Source organism: Ailuropoda melanoleuca, chromosome X, assembly GCF_002007445.2.
Source record: "Ailuropoda melanoleuca isolate Jingjing chromosome X, ASM200744v2, whole genome shotgun sequence".
Taxonomy (NCBI): Eukaryota; Metazoa; Chordata; class Mammalia; order Carnivora; family Ursidae; genus Ailuropoda; species Ailuropoda melanoleuca.
Window position 1 is genome coordinate 51,761,318 of NC_048238.1, and position 20,230 is coordinate 51,781,547.

Genomic DNA, 20,230 nt, shown 5'->3' on the forward strand with positions numbered 1-20,230 from the left:
AGGCGCCCCAATATTGAAGGTTTCTGAGGCAAGCAACATTATGACTGTGTTTTGAAAAAAAAAAATCTGGCAGTAGCGTGGGAAATGGACCAGAAGGGAAGGCACCAGCAGGCAAAAAGAGCAGACTAAAGACTGCAGTCCAGACCAGAGGAGATCGAGGCTTCAACCATAGCAGTAGCAATGGAGATGGAAGCAGGGCAATGAATGAGAGAGAGAATTTTTGGAAAGGGAAAGAAGTCAAAGAGAGCTCCAAAATATTTCAACTGTGACATTTATTTTGAGGCCTAAAAGATGAATAGGAACCAGCCAGGAAAGAGCTGAGGAAGGATTCTTCCAGGTGAAAGGGACAGCATGCACAGAAGCCCAGAGGCTAGAGACCAGAGTGAGTTGGAGGAACAGACAGAACAGTATGGTGGAATGCAGAAAACAAGGGGGTGGCCAAGGGCTCCACCACAGAGTGCCTTCGAAACCAAGATTACAAGACCCTAAGAGCCTTCTCCTTAAGACACATCAGAAGCCATGTTCGATGTTGAATTAGTAAATTACCATTTACTAGCGCACATTCTTATATTTACAGTCAATTTAGAACCAATAAGTAATTTCAAAGCCACAGAAACGCCTCTTTGACAAGCCAGTCATGTTCTTGGTTGTATGCTGTACAGCGACAGAGTGAGATTTGCATTAACATGCTAGCTGCATCAGGGCTGAAATGGAAGCAGGGAGCCTATTTAGAAGACATTGGGAGCCATCTAGGAGAGAGATAATGGTGGCTGAGACTGGGTGGTAGCATGAGAGTGGGGAATAGAACCGTTTGAAAGGTGTTTGGAGGACAGAACTGCCAGGAATTGGTAACTGCCTAAAGGGAAAAATAATTAGAGCTTAGAGGTTAAGGGGTGCAGTCTCTGGAGTAAAACAGTCTGGGTTCTCAACCCTGGCTCACCCACAAGCTAGCTTTGTGGTCTCAGGTAGTTATTTAACCTCTCAAAACCTTGGCTCCTCATATACAAAATGAGATTAGTTGCTGTGTTAATGGAGTCTTCATGAAGATTAAAATATACATGTAAATCGCTTAGTTTTACATGATGAGTATACAGTAAATACTAGCTATTACTGTATGGGGAAAGTGAGCAGGTAAGATGAATCAAAGATATTTTGAAGAAAGGACCCACTCAGATTCATATCGGTACCATCTTTAACTTAAGCAAGTAATCAATAGAAATTTGAGGCTGTGCAAGTTTAAATTTATCTTTTTAAGTCAGGACCAGGGTTAAAAGGGTCAATTTACCAAGACGATATAACTATCCAAATGTAGATGCACCCACAACAGAACTTCAATTTACATGAAGCCAAAGCTGGCAGAACTGAAAAGAAAAATAGACAAACTAACAATGATATTTGGAGACTTCCTCAAAAACCACAAACAACCAAAACTCACACAAGATGAAATAGATAACCCATAAGTATTAATTAAACGAAATTTTTAATTTTGGAAAATAAGAAACTTTCCAAAACAGAAAACTGCCAGCCCAGATGGTTTCAACAGCAAATTCTACCAAACATTTTAAAGAAGATATATCACAAATTCTACACAATCTTTCCCAGAAAATGAAAGAGGAAGGAACACTTGCCAACTCATTTATGAGGCCAGACCCTGATACCAAAACTAGACAAAGATGATACAAGAAAGAAAACTATAGATCAATATTCCTCATAAATATAAAAGCAAAAAACCTCAATAAAATACTAGCAAACTGAATCCAGTAATACAAAGCATAATATACCACAGCCAAGTGGGCTTTATCCCAGGAATGCAAGTGAAAATATTTGAAAATCAATGTAAACTACCATATTAACAAAGGAAGAGAAAACACATGATCATATCAACTGATGTAACAAAGCATTTGATAAACTTCCATTTCAATCATGATAAAACCACTCAGCAAAATAGGAATAGAAGGAAATTTCCTCAAACTGATAAAGAACATCTATAAAAAAAGCCCCTGTAACTAACATTATATTTAATGAAAGACTGAAAGCTTTCTCCCTAAGATTGGCAGCAAAGCAAGGATGTCCACTCTCACCATTTGTATTCAACCTCATACTAAAAGTTGTAGCAAGCGCAATAAGACAAGAAGAAGAAGAAGAAGAAGAAATAAAAGCATACAAACTGAAAAATAAGAAAAAAAAACTGCCCTAATTTACAGATGCTATGATTGCAGAAAATCCCAAGGAATCTATTTTTAAAAAAACACACACACAAAAACTCCAACAACTAGCAAAGGAGGTTAGCCAAGTTACAGGATACAGGCTCACACATAAAAATCAACCACATTTCCATATTTTAGCATTAAACAATTGAAAATAGAAATTTAAGGGGCGCCTCGGTGGCTCAGTTCGTTTGGTGTCTGACTCTTGATTTAAGCTCAGGTCATGATCTCAGGGTCGTGAGATTGAGCCCTGTGTTGGGCTTTCTGCTCAGCATGGAGTCTGCTTAAGATTCTCCCTCTCTCTGATCCTACCCCCACTCACACTCTAAAATAAAAATAAAGAAATAAAATCTTAAAAATCAAAAAATAGAAACATTTTACATAAAATACGCCAGTTTTGGCTTCCACATTGTTGTGCACACACACATCAAAATATGATATCATTTTGCTCAACCTGTAGCATGTGACCACAGCAGTAGCCAGGCCAATTCATTTGGCTCACCATCATGGGGATGGAACATGGTGCCTGTGTCTATTAATCAAGCTTTGATTAACCACTCACCCCACAGTGGTTTCCTTAATGTAGGATTACAGTCAATATTGCTAATGCATGGAGATTAGTACAGGCCTATGTTTCAGTGTTCATAAATATTTATCAATAGATTCACAATTTAAATATCTTTAAATGTTTTTAATAACTTTCTTTTTTTAAGATTATTTATGTATTTATTTGAGAAAGACAGAGAGAGCGAGCATGCATGAGCAGGGGGAGGAGCAGAGGGAGAGGGAGAAGCAGACTACCCACTGAGCAGGGAGCCTGATTTGGAGCTTGATCCCAGGACCTCGAGATCATGACCTGAACCAAAGGCAGGCACTTCACCGACTGAGCCACCCAGGTGCCCCTATTTTTAATAATTTTCAATCATCGAGAACTGCAGACAACATGTGCTATTCTATTCTGGAATGCCCCCTTGAGAACCTGCAGCCACAGCTGGCAGATCTCAATGGTACTGTGGGCCACTCCTGTATCAGGGGTTGGCCATAGACATTTCAGGGCTGTCCTTACTGAGCCGTCACAATCAGGCCCCACGTTCCAGAGCTCCCCACTCTGCACATCAATCAGGTGTCATGGTAGTAAGTCTCTTGACTCAACATTCTCCACTAGTAGACTTTGGAGACCTACCTACCTGTAGTGTTCAGCAGAGCTAAAACCCCCATTTTAGAAATGGGAAGTCAGATGACCTATGAGATGCAATTAATTCCCAGGACAACTGTGGTGCTCGAAAACTCAGGGTTAGGCAGGATGGATATATTCTTTTTCAAAAAAAGGTAACAAAGACAGTGATTGTCGTGGCAGAAAGTATACCTGTATGCTTCCCAAGTCGAGCACCAGTTGCTCCAGGCCCCATCCCTGGGCTGTGCTCTCCTGCAGTACTCTAAAAAATATTCCCCACAGTGCACTGAACAGCTGAAGTACTTATCGTATATTTGTTCTTAACAGAAAAAATATCTTAAAATTTTTTATTATTAATTATTAGTATTTTATATATAATATATATTTTATATTATAATTATGAAACATTATTATTTAATTAATTTTATTATTCTGTTAGTCACTATACAGTACATCCCTAGTTTTTGATGTAAAGTTCCATGATTCATTACTTGCGTATAACACCCAGTGCTCCATGCAATACGTGCCTCCTTAATCCCCATCACCGGCCTATCCCAATCCCCCAACCCCCTCCCCTCTGAAGCCCTCAGTTTGTTTCCCAGAGTCCATAGTCTCTCATGGTTCATTCCCCCTTCTGTTTACTCCCCCCTTCATTCTTCTCAGCTTTAAGAAGTCCCTTTAACATTTCTTGTAAGGCCAGCTTAGTAGTGATCAAATCCTTTAATTTTGCTTATGTAAAAACCTCTCTACCACTCCTTCAATTCTGAATGATGACCTTGCCAGGTAGAGTTTTCTTGGTTGGACGTTTCTTCCTTTCAGCACTTTGGTTTTGTTTATTTGCTTGTTTTCTTTTTTCACCAAAGAATAATTAACGTTCAGTGTCACATTAGTTTCAGCTGTACAATATAATGATTTGACAATTCTATACGTTATTCATTGCTCATCAAGATAAATGTACTCTTGATCCTCTTTATCTATTTCATCCCACCCCCCACTCATCTCCCCATTGGTGACCACCAGTTTGTTCCTTGTATTTAAGAGTCTCTTTTTCATTGGTATCTTTTTTCTTTGTTCATTTGTTTTGTTTCTTAAATTCTACATATGAGTGAAGTCATGTGGTATTTGTCTTTCTCTGACTGGCTTATTTCACTTAGCATGATACCTTCCAGGTCCAGCCATGTTACAAATGGCAAGATCATGTATATATACACATATACATATAACATCTTCTTTATCCATTCATCTGTGGATGGGCCCTTGGGTTGCTTCTGTATCTCGTCTATTGTAAATAATGCTGCAGTAAACATAGAGGTGTTTATAACTTTTCCAATTAGTGTTTCTCCTTTTCTTCCATAAATACCCAGTAGCGGAATTACTGGATCATATGGTAATTCTATTTTTAATTTTCTAAGGAACCTCCATACTGTTTTCCACAGTGGCTTCACCAACTTGCATTCCCACCAACAGTGCACAAAGGTTCCTTTTTCTCCACATCTTTGCCAACACTTGCTATTTCTTCTCTTTTTGATTCTAGCCATTCTGACAGGTATAGGGTGGTATCTCATTGTGGTTTTTGATTTGCATTTCCCTGATGGTTAGTGATGTTGAGCATCTTTTCACGTGTCTGTTGGCCATCTGTATGTCTTCTTCGGAAAAATGTCTGTTCATGTCCTCTGCCCATTTTTTATTTGGATTATTTTTTGGTGTTGAGTTATGTAAGTTCTTTATATATCTTGGATATTAACTTCTTATCAGATATGTCATTTGCAAATCTCTCCTCTCATTCAGTAGGTTGTCTTTATGTTTTATTGATGGTTTCCTTTGCTGTGCAAAAGCTTTTTATTTTGATGTAGTCCCAATAGTTTATTTTTGCTTTTGTTTCCCTGGCCTTAGGAGATGTATCTAGAAAAATGTTGTTATGACTCATGTAAGAGATATTACTGCCTATGTTCTCTTCTAGGACTTTGATGGTCATGTCTCACATTTAGGTCTTTAAACCAATTTGAGTTTATTTTTGTATATGGTGTAGGAAAGTGGTCCAGTTCCATTCTTTTGCATGTAGCTGTCCAGTTTTCGCAGCACCATTTGTTGATGAGACTCTTTCCCTCCTTGTATATTATTGCCTCCCATGTCATAGATTAACTGACCATATAAGCATGGATTTATTTCTGGGCCCTCTATCCTACTCCATTGATCTATGTGTCTGTTTTTGTGCCAGTGCCATACCGTTTTGATTACTACAGCTTTGTAGTATCTTGGAATCTGGGACTGTGATATCTCCAGCTTTTTTCTTCTTCTCAAGCTTACTTTGGCTACTCTCTCTGTTTTTAATATTCTCTCTTTAACTTTTGACATTTTAATTATAATTTGTGTTGGTATAGATTTCTTTGGGTTCATCATATTTGGAACTCTTTGCTTCTTGGAGTTGTCTATTTCCCTCCCTAGTTTATGGAAGTCTTCAGCCATTATTTTCTCAAATAAGTTTTCTTCCCCTTTCTCTCTCTCTTCTCCTTTGGGACATATATAATGCAAATGTTAGTCTGCTTGATATTGTTCCATAAGCCCCTTAAGCTACCTTCACTTGTTTTCATTTTTTTCTTTTTGCTGCTTGGTGTTAGTTTTTCTGCCCTGTGACTGATCCTTTACTCTGCTTTACCTAGTCTGCTGTTGAACTCCTCTACTGTATTTTCCAGTTCAGTTATTGTATTCTTCAGCTCCATGACTTCTGTTTGGTACTTTATTACGTTTTCTATGTCATTTTTGAAGCTCTCACTGTGTTCATTCTTCTCAAGTTCAGTGGGCATCTTTATGGCCATTACTTGGAACTCTTTATCAGGTAGATAATCTCCATTTTTAAGGTTTTTATTTTTCCTGACGTTTTGTCTTGTTCTTTCACTTAGAACATATTCATCTGATGTACTGTATGGTGACTAATATAACAAAGTAAAAATTATTTTAAAAAAAGAACATATTCGTCTGTCTTCATTTTGCTTGACCCTCTATGATTGTTTCTATGTAACAGCTACCTCTCCCAGTCTTGAAAGAGTGGCCTTGTATGGGAGATTAAACTTATCATTCAGCCTTTCTCTAGCTTTTGATTGTTCCTGAGACCTTTGTAATTGTTTAAGTAGCCTGATTTGTTCTTGATAGGTTCCAGTTGTTGAGGGTAGGCCAACACTTGTCATTGTTCTAAAGAGAGAGATCTCAGACAGTTTCATTTCAGGCTAATTATAAGCCAGATCTCAGGCAACAGTTTTTAAGGTAGGCAAATGTATACAGTATTGTGAGTCTACAATATAAACCCTGCTGATACCCAGACAAGGCGTTCTGGAGGTGTCTCCTGGGCAACAGTTGGAAAAATTGTGGCTTTGGACTTCAAGCTCCTGTCTGAGTGGTATCAGCCAGCTGTGGGGAGGACAAGGAAGGGCACTAACATGGTGTCTCCCTATCCATATTCCCTGGAGGGTTCCTCTGTAGACCCCGGATGTGTGGCAAACTGGAGCCTGCCCCTCAATCTGAAGCTTCAGGACAAGAAAATAAAACTTTTTCATATGAAGACTAGGGGTTTGTTTCAGTCTGCTGTTTGTGCAGTGCCCTGTGGGTGGTAGCCTGCCAAAGACTATCTCTCCAATTGATTTGGACTCATGGGGCCCAGAAATGCATTTCCCCTGGCCAAGAGAGCCAGGTGCTCAAGGGGTGTCTTTTGTATGGGTTGCATGTGCTTGCTGGCCATGGCTTGGTGGGCCACAACTGTGGCACGTGTGGGTGGGGCACTTGGCCAGCCCAACTGCAGTGGGGTAGGCTGCACCTGCAGTGCATGGGAGGGGGTGTCAGTCCTACTGGAGCTAGCAGACTGGAGGTAGGGTGTGAAAAGTCACCTGCTAGTACCAACACCAATAAAGCAGGAAAACTCAAAAATGACACCCACTGGTGCCTCCATCCTTGGAAAGCCTCCAAACAGATTTCTGTTTCTCCAGCAAATGCTTTAAGATTAATAAATCGGTCTCCACATATGGTCCAGGCACCTTTCAAACTATTGCTTTTGTGCTGGGTCCCAGGGCAAGTAGGTCTGTGCACAAGCCCTTTTAAGAGTGAATTTTCCATTTCTTATAGCCCTACGGTTCTCCTTGAAGTAAACCCTGTTGGTTTTCAAGACCAGACACTTTGGGATCTCATCTCTCTGGTGCAGTTCCCAAGGGTTGGGAGGCCTGAAAGGAGGCACAAACCCTCACTCCTCAGGGACGAACTCCAGATTATAAGACTCCCTCCCAACTGTGGGTCATTGTTCCTGAATGTGGGGGTTGCTTGTTAGACTGTGTCCCCACCTCTCCTACCTATCTCAATGTGGTTCTTTTGTCTTTTGTTGTGGAGGATCTGCTCAGCTAGCTTTCAGGTCCTTCCCAGAGGAAATTGTTCCTTGTGTAGCTGTAGAGTTGCTGTGTTCATGAGAGAAGGTGAGTTTAGGATCCTTCTATACCACATCTTGAACCCTCCAATGGCCAATTGAATCTTTGAGAAGGATGCAAAAGCAATTCAATGGAGGAACAACTGGATATCCATATGTACTATATGAACCTTGATCAAAACCTCATTCTTACTAAAAAAAAATAATAACTCAAAATGGATTATGGACATAAATGTAAAACACAAACTGTAAAACCTTTAGTAAAAAACTTAGAAGAAAACCTTCATGACCTGAAGTGAGGTTAAAAAGTTCTTAGATTTTACATCAAAAGCACAATCTGTAAAGGGAAAAAAATTATAAATTTGACTTCATCAAAATTAAAAGCTTTTGCTCTTAGAAAGGCCCTGTTAAGAGAACAATATAAAAATTAAACACAGACTGGGAGAAAATGTTTACAAATCACATATCCAACAGAAAACTTGTATCCAGAATGTATAAAGATCTCTTAAAACTCACCAGTAAAAACAAAACGAAAAAGACCCAACTGAAAAATGGACCAAAGTGAAATAAACATATCCTCACCAAAGAGGATATACAGAAGGCAGATAAGCACATGGAAAGCAGTTAAGCATCATTAGATATTTGGGAAATACAAATTAAAATTATGATGAGATGCCACACCGCACATCTATTAGAATGGCTTGACCATCTTCAATACAAACTAAGTTTAAAGCCTGCCTTATGTGAACATCTTCCTTGAACACATAAGATTTTGGAAGCATCTCCTGGTGTCAGGGCCATAATATCTAAGGGAGGGTCACATATACATGTGCACAAATGGTTGTTCTTCATCATTCTCACCTCAAATACCTTTGCTTTCTGTCACAGAACTCCTTGTTCCACAAGCTTTAGCTCTTCTATGTTTGGCCTCCGTTTCTCCTATCTCTTTAAGTCGCACTTATGTCACTGTAACACCAGCGACACTCAAACAGGCTGCATTTGTTTTATGGTCACACCTGCAGTTCAAATAGATTCCACAAGGAGGATAGTGTTTATGGAAGTAGAGCTCTTGGTTAGACTACCATTAAGACTTGTGAATAACTGAAAGAGATCAGATATAAGGCACACTATCCATCTATGATTTTTAAATAGCATCACATATAAATAACACAAATGCTGCCTAAACACTAATCATTTAAGTTTACCTATTATTGAAAAGATAAAACATTTATTTATCTTTCAGTCAGTCTATAGATATTTGCTATACACCTGCGTGCAAGGCACTGTTCTAAATACTGGGGATACAAACTAAATTTATTTGAAGTAAGATATAAAAGAAATGATACACTTAGGGAGCGCCTGGGTGGCTCAGTCGTTGAGTGTCTGCCTTCGGCCCAGGGCATGATCCCAGGGTCCTGGGATCGAGCCCCACATCGGGCTCCCTGCTCCACTGGAAGCCTGCTTCTTCCTCTCCCACTCCCCCTGCTTGTGTTCCCTCTCCTGCTGGCTGTCTTTCTCTCTGTCAAATAAATGAATAAAATCTTTAAAAAAAAGAAATGATACACTTAGGCTACCTTTAATTAATAATGATTCTTGCTGAGTTTTCTTCTGAAGCTTACCTGGCAAATTACTCTCATCTTCTGTGAGGGTCAGAGGTAGCAGGACATTTATCCATGGAAAGCTTCCTGTGAAATTCCTCCCACCACTATTTCTTATTTAATTAGCATGCTTATAACAACCATCTCAGCCAGCTTTTGCAGAGAGCATTCAGCCTATCACTAAGGTTTCTTCTACTCCATAATATGACTTTTTAAAGAAAGGACCATTCCATCTTTTTCTTCTTATTTTCATCTGTGTCCAAAATGCAAGAGACAAATCCACTGCTAAGTAACTCTTGAGTTTTTTTCCCTTCTCTGGAAATCTTATCCACTATGATGTGGTTACCTGGCCAAAGAAGTCATTCCCTTAGCTGGGTCTTTTCTCTTTCACAACATGTGTACTTAGCCTTTCTCATAAATGCAGATTTCAAAATGGAATTTAATTCCCACTGCTGAGAGATGTGTCATGTTTATATTTCAAAGCCTACTGTGGTCCTTTGCTAATAGAGATAATAATCCCCATTCTGGATTTCTGAGACATTTTGAACACTTTCTAAATATGTGTTTTCTTCTCAGCATCAAGCAGCCTGTACACTTCAGGCAGCCCCTCTCCTCTGGTATGTACTGACTTAGCAGTTTCACAAAGAAAGGAGGGTCAAGCTTTTAGAAAGGATTTCCTGAAGTCCCAGAATGAGGATGTCAGCCACTGGTTCAAGGTGTTGTCTTGCCAAGCCACTTGCAAGGTAGTGCTGTAGTCTGACCCCAGCTGAGGGCTTCCTCTGAGAACGACATGGTTATGCAAAGGGACCTCAGGTCCAGGGACTCAGAGGTTGGCCTGGACTACAGCAGAGCTGGGAGGGGTTGTAAGGGGAAAGGGAGAGAAGGGTCTCACACCAGCCTTGAACTGCTCCTTCAGTATAGAGCAGAGATGGGAGTTAGAATTATATTAAACTTGAAGGAAACCGAAGGAAACTGAACCTTTGTGTCCCCTCAGGAGCGATTCCCGTTTTTCTTATACCCTACTTTCTGGTGTTCACTAAATTCTGGATCTTGTCTGTGCTTGCCTTAGCCTGGCTCGCCTATGATTGGAATACCCACAGTCAAGGTAAGAAACAGGAAGAGTGGTGGTCCCTGTCTGTGCCGAGGAGGAACCACAGGGAGAGAGAAAGGGAGGGAGAGAGTGGGAGAAGCAGAGAGAGAAGGGGTGGGAAGAGGAAAGAAGGGGAAAGGGAAAGGAAAAGAGGTAAGTAGGTAGATGGCGGGAAAGATGGAAAGAAGCAAATAGGGGTAGAGGGAAGGAGAAGGAAGGAGGAGAGCAAAGCTCAGCAAGGAACAGAGATCTCTCCCAGGTTTCCCAGGAAGGTGCCCCCAACCTTGGGATGTTTTCCTATCACCTTCCTGGCTGGCTACAGGGGATCAGGGGCTTCCTATATCTTTTGGGGGGTTGGATTCAGAGACAATACCTACAGCTCTGTGCTCTAGAAATATGGAAGGGTGGAAAGGGGACCTCTTCTGTGACCTGAGGACTGTAAGAACCCTCCACCTCTGGGAGAGGTTTGAGGGACTGGCAGTATCTCACCTGCACTTCCCTTCCCTTCTGTACCCACAGGTGGTAGGCGTTCAGCTTGGGTACGAAATTGGACCCTCTGGAAGTATTTTCAAAATTATTTCCCAATAAAGGTAACTACCCTTCCTTTTGGTGCCCTTGGTTCTTGTTGCCCAGACTCTCCCTCCCCACTCAGCTCCATGTTTTCAAAGGCTTTAGTGACCAACAGTGAAAGTCAAGGCCCAGAAGTGTAATGCAGAGTAGGCATCCAAGATGGATGGGCAGGTGGGGAAATGAATGGATAACAGCCTTTCTTCACAGTGGCAAACCCAGGTGAGCTTCCCTGAGCATTATAACCCCTGGCAATCCTGTGACAATGATGACATTTCAGTGAACAGGGATTTGGGGCTCCCCAAGGGAAACACAGGATACCTGCTGGTATCTGGGTCCACATGTCCTCTCTTCCTTCTTCCTATCCACCGTTCTGACTTAATCTCCCTCCAACAGCTGGTGAAGACTCATGACCTCTCTCCCAAACACAACTATATCATTGCCAATCACCCCCATGGCATTGTCTCTTATGGTGTGTTCATCAATTTTGCTACTGAGGCCACTGGCTTTGCTCGGATTTTCCCAGCCATCACTCCTTCCGTAGGGACCTTGGAATGGATCTTCTGGATCCCAATTGTGAGAGACTATGTGATGTCAATGGGTGAGTATAAGAAATCATTCCATTCTCTGACCTACCTCAGAGCTACAACCCCAATAAGTCCTGAGAGTCCACATCTCACATCCTGCTTGGAAGAGGACTTAGTAGAATATGAGTCCAGGACACGCTGGGCCAGTAACAAGAGTATGTGGCCATGCATCAGGTTCTAAGATCTGGGAGGCAGGGCTAGTTAGTCAGTAGGATAACTTATAGGTATTTATAAGAGTTGCCAGGAATCCTTTCAGAGGAGGAATCAGAAGGCTGGAGTTCAGGATCAAAGCCACAGTGGAAAGCAGAAGGTTGGTGATGGCTAGTGGCTAGTCCTGATCACCCCGAGGGAGAGAACTCTGGACAGTTTCCAGAGCTGTAAGACTGGGGAGAGTGGACACTATCGATCTAAGAGGCAGTAGGCAGAGGAACTCAAGGTAGGCCCAACTGTAGTATAACAGACCCCCACCCCCAAGGCAAGCAGCTGACCCTAAGGACCAACCTCAGGATAGGGCTAATCCAGGATGTGGAGGTCAAAGACAGAAGAGTGGAAACAACAATAGTCAGGAAACAGAATTGTCTCCAGCATGAAGAACCCAGAGGAACCCCTTTTCCCAGTCTCAGGCATCAAGTTTGTTATGCCACTTGACTCTTTGGTTTCACAGGTGTGTGCCCAGTGAGTGGCTTGGCCTTGAAGTATTTGCTGACCCAGAAAGGCTCAGGCAATGCTGTGGTTATTGTGGCAGGTGGAGCTGCTGAAGCCCTCTTGTGCCGGCCAGGAGCCTCTACCATCTACCTTAAAGAACGTAAAGGTTTCGTGAAGTTGGCACTGAAGACAGGGTGGGTCCCCAGGTTCTGGTGCCCTATTGTCAGGGTGCCATGGGTACTCTGTAACACCTCTCCAGAATGGTTCCTTCGTTTGGAAACCTGTTAGAAGGGGCTCTCTCTTCACTCTGATTGTTTCCCTCTGCTCCTTCGCACTGTGTCTTAATTGTGTTTGGGGCTCCAGATACATTTGTAGGCACTTCTTTTACTTGAAGTTGGAGAAAGAACAGTAGGAAAAGACCTTTACCTTCTGCCCATTAGCCTAGTAAGCCGGGGGTCTGGGGAAGTGGAGCTTTACTCTATATCAACCCACTAACAGAGAGGCCTGGAAAACCTACCCAGAGCAAGGAAGGCACTGGGCTTGGGGCTGTGGGGATTGCAAAAATAAAGAAGACGTGGTTATTGCCCCCAAAGAGCATATAATCTGGTTTGAAAAGTAGAATGCATTCGTTCAGCAGTTATTGAACACCTTCTGTGTGTCAGGCATAGTACTAGGCTTTGAGGATATAAAAATAAATAAAACCTGGTCCTTGCCTTTAAGAAACTGACAGTCCCATGGGAACAACAGATATGCACACATAAAACTACAAAATATCCAGAAGCCAACCACTTATCATCTCAAATATAACCTCCCATGGTTTAAACTAACATCATCTCTCCCCTGGATTATTACGGTCTCCTAACTGCTCTACCTGCTTCTTTCTCTGCCTCCCCCGCATCCAAGAATCTATTCTCAACTGTAGCTAAGATGATTCCATTAAACGTGAGATTATGTCACTACTCCAAATGTTCCCATTTCACTTTGAGCAAAAGCCAAAGTCTTTAAGAGGACCTGCAAAACCCTAAATAATCTGGTCCTTAGCTACCCCTCATCACCCACTGCTCTCCCCTTTGCTCACTCTGTTAGAGCTACAGTGGTCTTCTTGCTGTCCCTCAAACAAGCCACATGCTCCTGCCTTAGAGTCTTTGCATGAGCTGTCCCCTCTGCCTGGAATGCTATTCCTCCAAATAACTGCTTGGCTCATTCCTTCACTTTCTCCAGGTATTTGCATAAATGTTTCTTCTCATTAAGTTCTATCCTGACCATCTTGCTCTATTTTTTCCTGTTGCATTTATCATCTTCTTATATATCACTGATTTTATTTATTTATATATCTAGTTTTTTGTTTATTTGTTATTATTGTTTACTGTCTTCTTCCCTCAAGAAAAACTGCGAGAGATTTTTTTAATCCATTTTGTTCACTGTTGGGTCCCTAGGGCTTAATACAGTACTGACACATAGAAAGAGCTCAATAATAAGTATTTGTGGAATGAATGATGTGCTATAATAGAGGTATGTACAAAGTCCTATGGGAGCAACAACTGATGGAAAAACTTTCACTCTCAAAGTAGAAGTTTCATAAGTGAGTGACATCTTTATTGTGAGCTATAATATTAGTAGGAGTTGCCAGTCAGACCAAAAGGGAGAAAGAACTCAGGGGACCTACAACATATCAAGCAAAACTCAAGGCCCTAGAGATCCAAAAATGAATGACAAATTTCCCAACTTTATTCAGCTTGACAGACAACTAGGGAGTTAGGTAAGGAGATAACTGTAATAATGAGTTAGAATAGTGTTAGAGTGGAGAAAGAGAAGCTGAAGGGTAACTAATTCATACTGAGGAGACAGAATTGGAGGTAGTCAAAAATGCTTCTTAAAGAGATTGAAATTGTAGCTGAGCGTTGAAGGGCAAAATAGAATTAGCCATGTGAAGACAGAAGGAAGGGATTTCCGGCAGAGGGAGCAAAATGTACGAAGAAGCATAGACAAGAAACAACTTGGCACACTTAGTATGGCTAAGCAGATTGCAAGAAAGGGGTGGGGAGAGGGGAAGCTAGTACAAAAGCTAAAGCACAGAAGCCATGGTAAGCAGCATGATACGAAGTGAGGATCTCTGGAAGAGTTTTAAAGGGAGGACTGACATGTCCAGACATGCAGTTTAGGAAGATCACTCTGGATGCTGGGTGCAATGAAAACAGTTAGATTGCCTAAGATTAGTTTCTTCTTATCAGAGGACAAGGTGTAGCAGCTCCCCCAAAAGGGTTCATTGGAAGGGTGGGGCATGGCAAGAATGAGACACAAAGCTGTAGCTGTTGGAGTGCTTGGGTTCTTGTCTTATAATGGGGTTATTGGAAAGGTTTCATATCTTGGAGAGGATTTTGCTAGGGGGAGCTCCCTGGGAGAGTTAATACTTCTGCTCCTTTCTTTGCAGAGCATACCTTGTCCCTTCCTATTCCTTTGGAGAGAACGAGGTTCACAATCAAGAGACCTTCCCTGAGGGCACATGGATAAGGTTCTTCCAAAAAACCTTCCAGGCCACATTCAAAAAAATCCTGGGACTAAATTTTTGTACTTTCCATGGCCGGGGCCTCACCCGAGAGTCCTGGGGCTTCCTTCCTTTCAATCGGCCCATTACCACTGTTGGTAAGCTTTCCAATACCTCTGGACCACCCTCGTTGTTGAGTCCCCCCACCCAGGTCATCCACCAAGTCCAGGAGGCCCAGCAAACAGCTGGGATGGGCAATGGGAATTCCAGTGGGTTTGGCTGAGGGCAGGGTGGGCAGGACAACTAAACAGATAAGAGTTGCAGCCATTTAAGAGCCGCCATGAGAGCATCTTTATTCACAAGCATTCCTTCATCACTCTTCTGAGCTTGTTCTCATTCTCTTCAGCATGAGATTAGGTATTTGGAGAAGATGGGATGGGATGGAGCTAGAACAGAGGGAAAAACAAAGGATGGGAAGGGGACACACAGATACTGAGTTTCAGTATGTGGCTCCTTCTGAGGGATGGGTAATTTGAGTTGGGGAGGAGAGGCTCTGATGCTTATCTCTTCTCCCTCCCCATAGTCGGGGAGCCCCTGCCAATCCCCAAGATTAAGAGGCCAGACAAGAAGACAGTGGACAAGTACCACGCACTCTACATCGGTGCCCTGCGCAAGCTGTTTGACCAGCACAAAGTTCAGTATGGCCTTCCTGAGACCCAGGAGCTGACAATCATATAACAGGAACTAGATCTCTCCCATTACTAAACTCCTAGAGCATTGAGGAATCCAGGTAGGGCTACCCAGAAGGAAGAATCTGGGGAGAGAGGAGGATCTCAGGCGTGAGAGAGGAAGACAACCAAGCCAGAAAGCACTTAATGAATCTGGCTTGGCGGAAGGACCTAGAGGGGCAGAGGAAGAGTAGGAAACAACCCACTTTAGAAAGCAGAGTCTTGGGAATCCACAGATCTTCTTTGCCCCCTGCCTCCAGCCAGCTCTCTGATCAAAGGAATGAGAAGCCAAGGAACACCACTGCTCCTTCCTCCCAAACCTTAGTGACGCCATCACTATGTAGATTTAGGCTCAGAAGTCTTGTTGAGAACAAGAATGCTTTGTTTCCTCCTCCTCTTTATAATTTGGGAAATATAACAAGGTAAACCAGGGACCTGACCTGTAGTTCTTGATCCAAGCGGAAAGGATTCCCTCAGTTGTGACCCACGTCTACACTGGCAAAAACTTCTATATGCAGTTACACTGTCTCTTCTATAAAAATAAAGGTCTCCTCCCAAAACCAATAATACACTGTATGTTAACTAACTAGAAATTAAATAAAAATTTGAAAAAAAGAATAAAATTACAGATATATAAAACAGGCTATGACTAGTTTCTAATTACTGTGGTCATTCCTGGGCTTCCCTCAAACCTGGCCAGGAACTGGTCTGTGGGGAGTCACTTTCCTCTTCTTCATCCATCCTTTATACTTCCTCTGACAGAAAAGGTGAGAGGGAAGAACCAGAGGTGCTACACAGTGTAGGAGACAGGAGCAAAACTGGGAGAATTGGCATAGATACCCACTGAGTTGTCCATCTCTCCTAACCCCGCATAACCATCCTGGGTCAGAAAGAAGGGAGCCACAAGACCATGCACAGACTGAGTCTACTTTATGTCAAGTACCTACTGTGTTACAGGGATTATGCCATCATTTTCACAATCTTTGTCTCTTAATGCCAACACCAATCCTGTGAGATTGCTGTCATCTCCATTTCACAGTAGGTAAAACTCAAAGAAGTTAAGTAACTTGCCCAAAGTCACATGGCTCTGGATAGAAGTAGCATGCAAACCCAGGTCTTGCTAATTCTAATCCAAAGGTCTTTCTAATACATCAACCACCACACCTCCCATTCCTCATTTCCTAGAGACCTGTTGATCAGCTTCATTTTCCTAAATAAGGACCCATGGTACCCCACTTAAAGTAGTTCGTAAGTGTGGGCAAAGTGACACGGATTCTACTCAGGGTGGATCCAGGTTAGACTTCAGGGAAAATAATTTATTCATTAAAAAAACTTTTTATATCAATACATTGAAATTAGCAATCCAGAAACAAACCCAGATGTGTATGGCCAATTGATTTTTGCCAAGGGTGCCAAGGCAATTCAATAGGGGGAAACAGTATTTTCAATACATGATGCAGGGACAACTGGATATTCATATGGAAAAGAATGAAGTTGGAACTCTACCTCATACCATATACAAAATTTAGCTGGAATTGTATCAAAGACCTAAAGTAAGAGCTACAACTATAAAACTATTAGAAGAAATCAAAAAAGTAAAGCTTGCTGGTCTTGGATTTGGCAATGGATTCTTAGATAAGACACCAAAAGCACAAACAACAAATGAAGAAATAGATAAGTTGGACTTCATTAAAATTAAACACTTTTATGCTTCAAAGAAAACTATCAAGAAAGTGAAAATCAACCCACAGAATAGAAGAAATTTGCAAATCATGTGTCTGATAAGAGTCTAGCATGCAGAATATATAAAGAACTCTTACAACTCAATGCAAAGAGGCAGTACAATTAAAAGTGAGCAAAAGCGGGTGCTTGGGTGGCTCAGGCGCCCAATGTTGGTTAAGTGTGCAACTCCAGGATTCTGATCAGGTCATGATTTCATGGGTCGGGAGATCAAGCTCAGGGCCAGCTCTGCGCTTGTGCTCAGCAGGGAGTCTGCTTGGAGATTCTCTCCCTCTGCCCCTTCCCCCAACTCTCAGGCAGATGCATGCTCTCTCTTGCTCACGTTCTCTCTCTCTCTAAAAATAAATAAATCTTTTAAAAAGTGAGCAAAGAATTTGAATAGCCATCCCTCCAAATAAGATATACAAATGAAAAGGTGCTCAAAATTATTAATCATTAGGGAAATGCAAATCAAAACCACAGTGAGATACCATTTCACACTCACTAGGATGACTATAATAAAAAAGGCAGATGATAACAAGTATTATTGAGGGGTATGCAGAAATTAGAACTCGCAGGCATTCCTGTTAGGAATGTAAAATGGTGCAGCCCCTTTGTAATAGTAAAACATGGAGTTATCTTATGACCCAGCAGTCCCACTCCTACGTATATACCCCCAAAATTGAAAATACATCACGACGCAAAAATTTGTACATGGATGATCATAGCGCAATTATTTATAATAGCAAAAAAAAAAATGAGAACCCAAAAGTCAAAATGTGGTATATCTATACAATGGAATATTATTCCACCATAGAAGGAATGAAGTACTGATACATGTCACAACATGGATGAACCTTGCAAACATTATGCTAATTGAAATAAGCTAGAAACACAGGTTGTGTATTACATAATTCCATTTCTATGAAATGTCCAGAATATGCAAATATAGAGATAAAGAGAGAGAGAGAGACATAAAGTAGGTTAGTGGTTATCAGGGACTGGAGGAGAGGGGAAATGGGAGTGACTGCTAATGGGTATGGAGTTTCTTTCGGGGATGATGAAAATGTTGTGGAATTAGATAGTGATGATGGTTGTGCAACCTTGTGAGTAACTAAAATCCACCATATTGTATAGTTTAAACTGGCAAATTTTATTTTTAAAATTTTTTAAAAGATTTTATTTATTTATATTGACAGGGAGAGAGAGAGAGCACAAGAAGGGGGAGCAGGAGGCAGACGGAGAGGGAGAAACAGGCTCCCCGCTGGGCAGGGACCCCCAATGCTGGGCTCAATCCCAGGACGCTGGGATCATGACCTGAGCCGATGGCAGATGCTTAACCGACTGAGCCACCCAAGCACCCCATAATTGGCAAATTTTACAGTATATAACTATATCTGGAAAAAGTACCATTTCAGAAAAATCAGCCTTTTAAGGAAAAATGTGTGGGTTGTATTAAAAGTTGTATTAAAGTTTAAAAATACACATTTTGTTTAAAAATACTTCTTTTTTGGTTTGCCCTCCTTTTCTTAATGTTTTTTTATTATATTATGTAAGTCACCATACAGTACATCCCTGGTTTCTGATGTAAAGTTCGATGTTTCATTAGTTGCGTATAACACCCAGTGCACCATGCAATACGTGCCCTCCTTACTACCCATCACCAGCCTATCCCATTCCCCCACCCCCCTCCCCTCTGAAGCCCTCAGTTTGTTTCTCAGAGTCCATAGTCTCTCATGCTTCATTCCCCCTTCCGATTACCCCCCCTTCCTTTATCCCTTTATCCCTACCGATCTTCCTAGTTATGTTCCATAGATGAGAGAAATCATATGATAATTCTTTCTCTGCTTGACTTATTTCACTTAGCATTATCTCCTCCAGTGCCGTCCATGTTGCAGCAAATGTTGAGAACTCGTTCTTATTTTGAAATGATTGCAGATTCACAGAAGTTGCAAATGTAGTCCATTGGACACTTTACCCAGCTTCCCATGATGGTGATATCTTATATAATTGAGTAAAATATCAAAACGGGAAATTGACGCTGTTAATTAGACTATAGGCCTTACTCAGCTTTCACCATTTTTATGCACACTCATTTGTGTGTGTGTGTGTGTGTATACATGCAATTTGATCTCATATACAGATTTGTATGACCCCATTACCTTTATGACCTAGATTTGTTTCATCACCATAGAGTAACTACTTAGAACCCCACCTGTATAATCACACACCTCTGCCCTCATCCCTGTGCCCTGGCAATCACTGATCTATTTTCCATCTCTATAGCTTTATCATTTCAAGGATATTATAGAAATGGAATCATACAGTATGTAATCTTTGAGATTGTTTTTTTTCATTAAGCGTAATGCCCTTAAGATCCATCCAAGACATCATGTATCAATAGTTCATTCCTTTGTGCTGCAGAGTAGGGCTCTGGGATCTGGATGCACCAGAGTTGGTTTAACCATTTACCCATTGAAGGACATCTGTATTGTTTCCAGTTTGGGGCTATGGCTACTACAAGTAAAGCTGCTGTTAACATCCATGTACAAGTTTTTGTATAAATGGAAGTTTTGATATCTCTGGGATAAACTCCTAGAAGTATGGTTATTGCACATTTAGTTTTATAGGAAACTGTCACACTCTTTTCTAGAGTGGCTGTACCACTTCACATTCCCATCAGCAATACGTGAGGGATTAAGTTCCTCTGCATCTTAGCCAGTATTTCCTATTGTCACTGTTTTTCTAATTTTAGCCATTACGTGTGTAGTGATATCTCATTGTAATTGTAATTTGCATTTTAGTTTCAGATCAGTCTAGCTGAGGCTAGAAATGCCTGGAGCCACTCACCTGGGCCCAGACGACTTGTGGCAAGCCCACAGAGGCATTTCCGCACTGGAGTCAATGTTGTGGCTGGCCCAGTTTTTGTGGGTTTTATTATGATTGCAAGACACACCTCAGCAACAACCATCAGGGAGCTTTGAAAAAAAAAAGGTTTATTACTCAGGTTCTGGAGAGTACACAG

The 20,230-nt window shown here is 41.5% G+C and overlaps 1 protein-coding gene across 1 annotated transcript in view; it reads left to right on the forward strand.

The window, feature by feature from the left end:
- Window positions 1–16,042, forward strand: part of DGAT2L6 (diacylglycerol O-acyltransferase 2 like 6) — a 33,599-nt gene extending 17,557 nt beyond the window's left edge. Inside the window, exons 6-11 of the mRNA XM_002918010.4 lie at window positions 10,379–10,489; window positions 10,994–11,064; window positions 11,438–11,642; window positions 12,293–12,467; window positions 14,705–14,916; window positions 15,342–16,042. Coding sequence (XP_002918056.1) covers window positions 10,379–10,489; window positions 10,994–11,064; window positions 11,438–11,642; window positions 12,293–12,467; window positions 14,705–14,916; window positions 15,342–15,496 — 929 coding nt within the window. The 3' untranslated portion in view covers window positions 15,497–16,042. The remainder of the gene's footprint in view (window positions 1–10,378; window positions 10,490–10,993; window positions 11,065–11,437; window positions 11,643–12,292; window positions 12,468–14,704; window positions 14,917–15,341) is intronic.
- The last annotated feature ends 4,188 nt before the right edge of the window (window positions 16,043–20,230 follow it).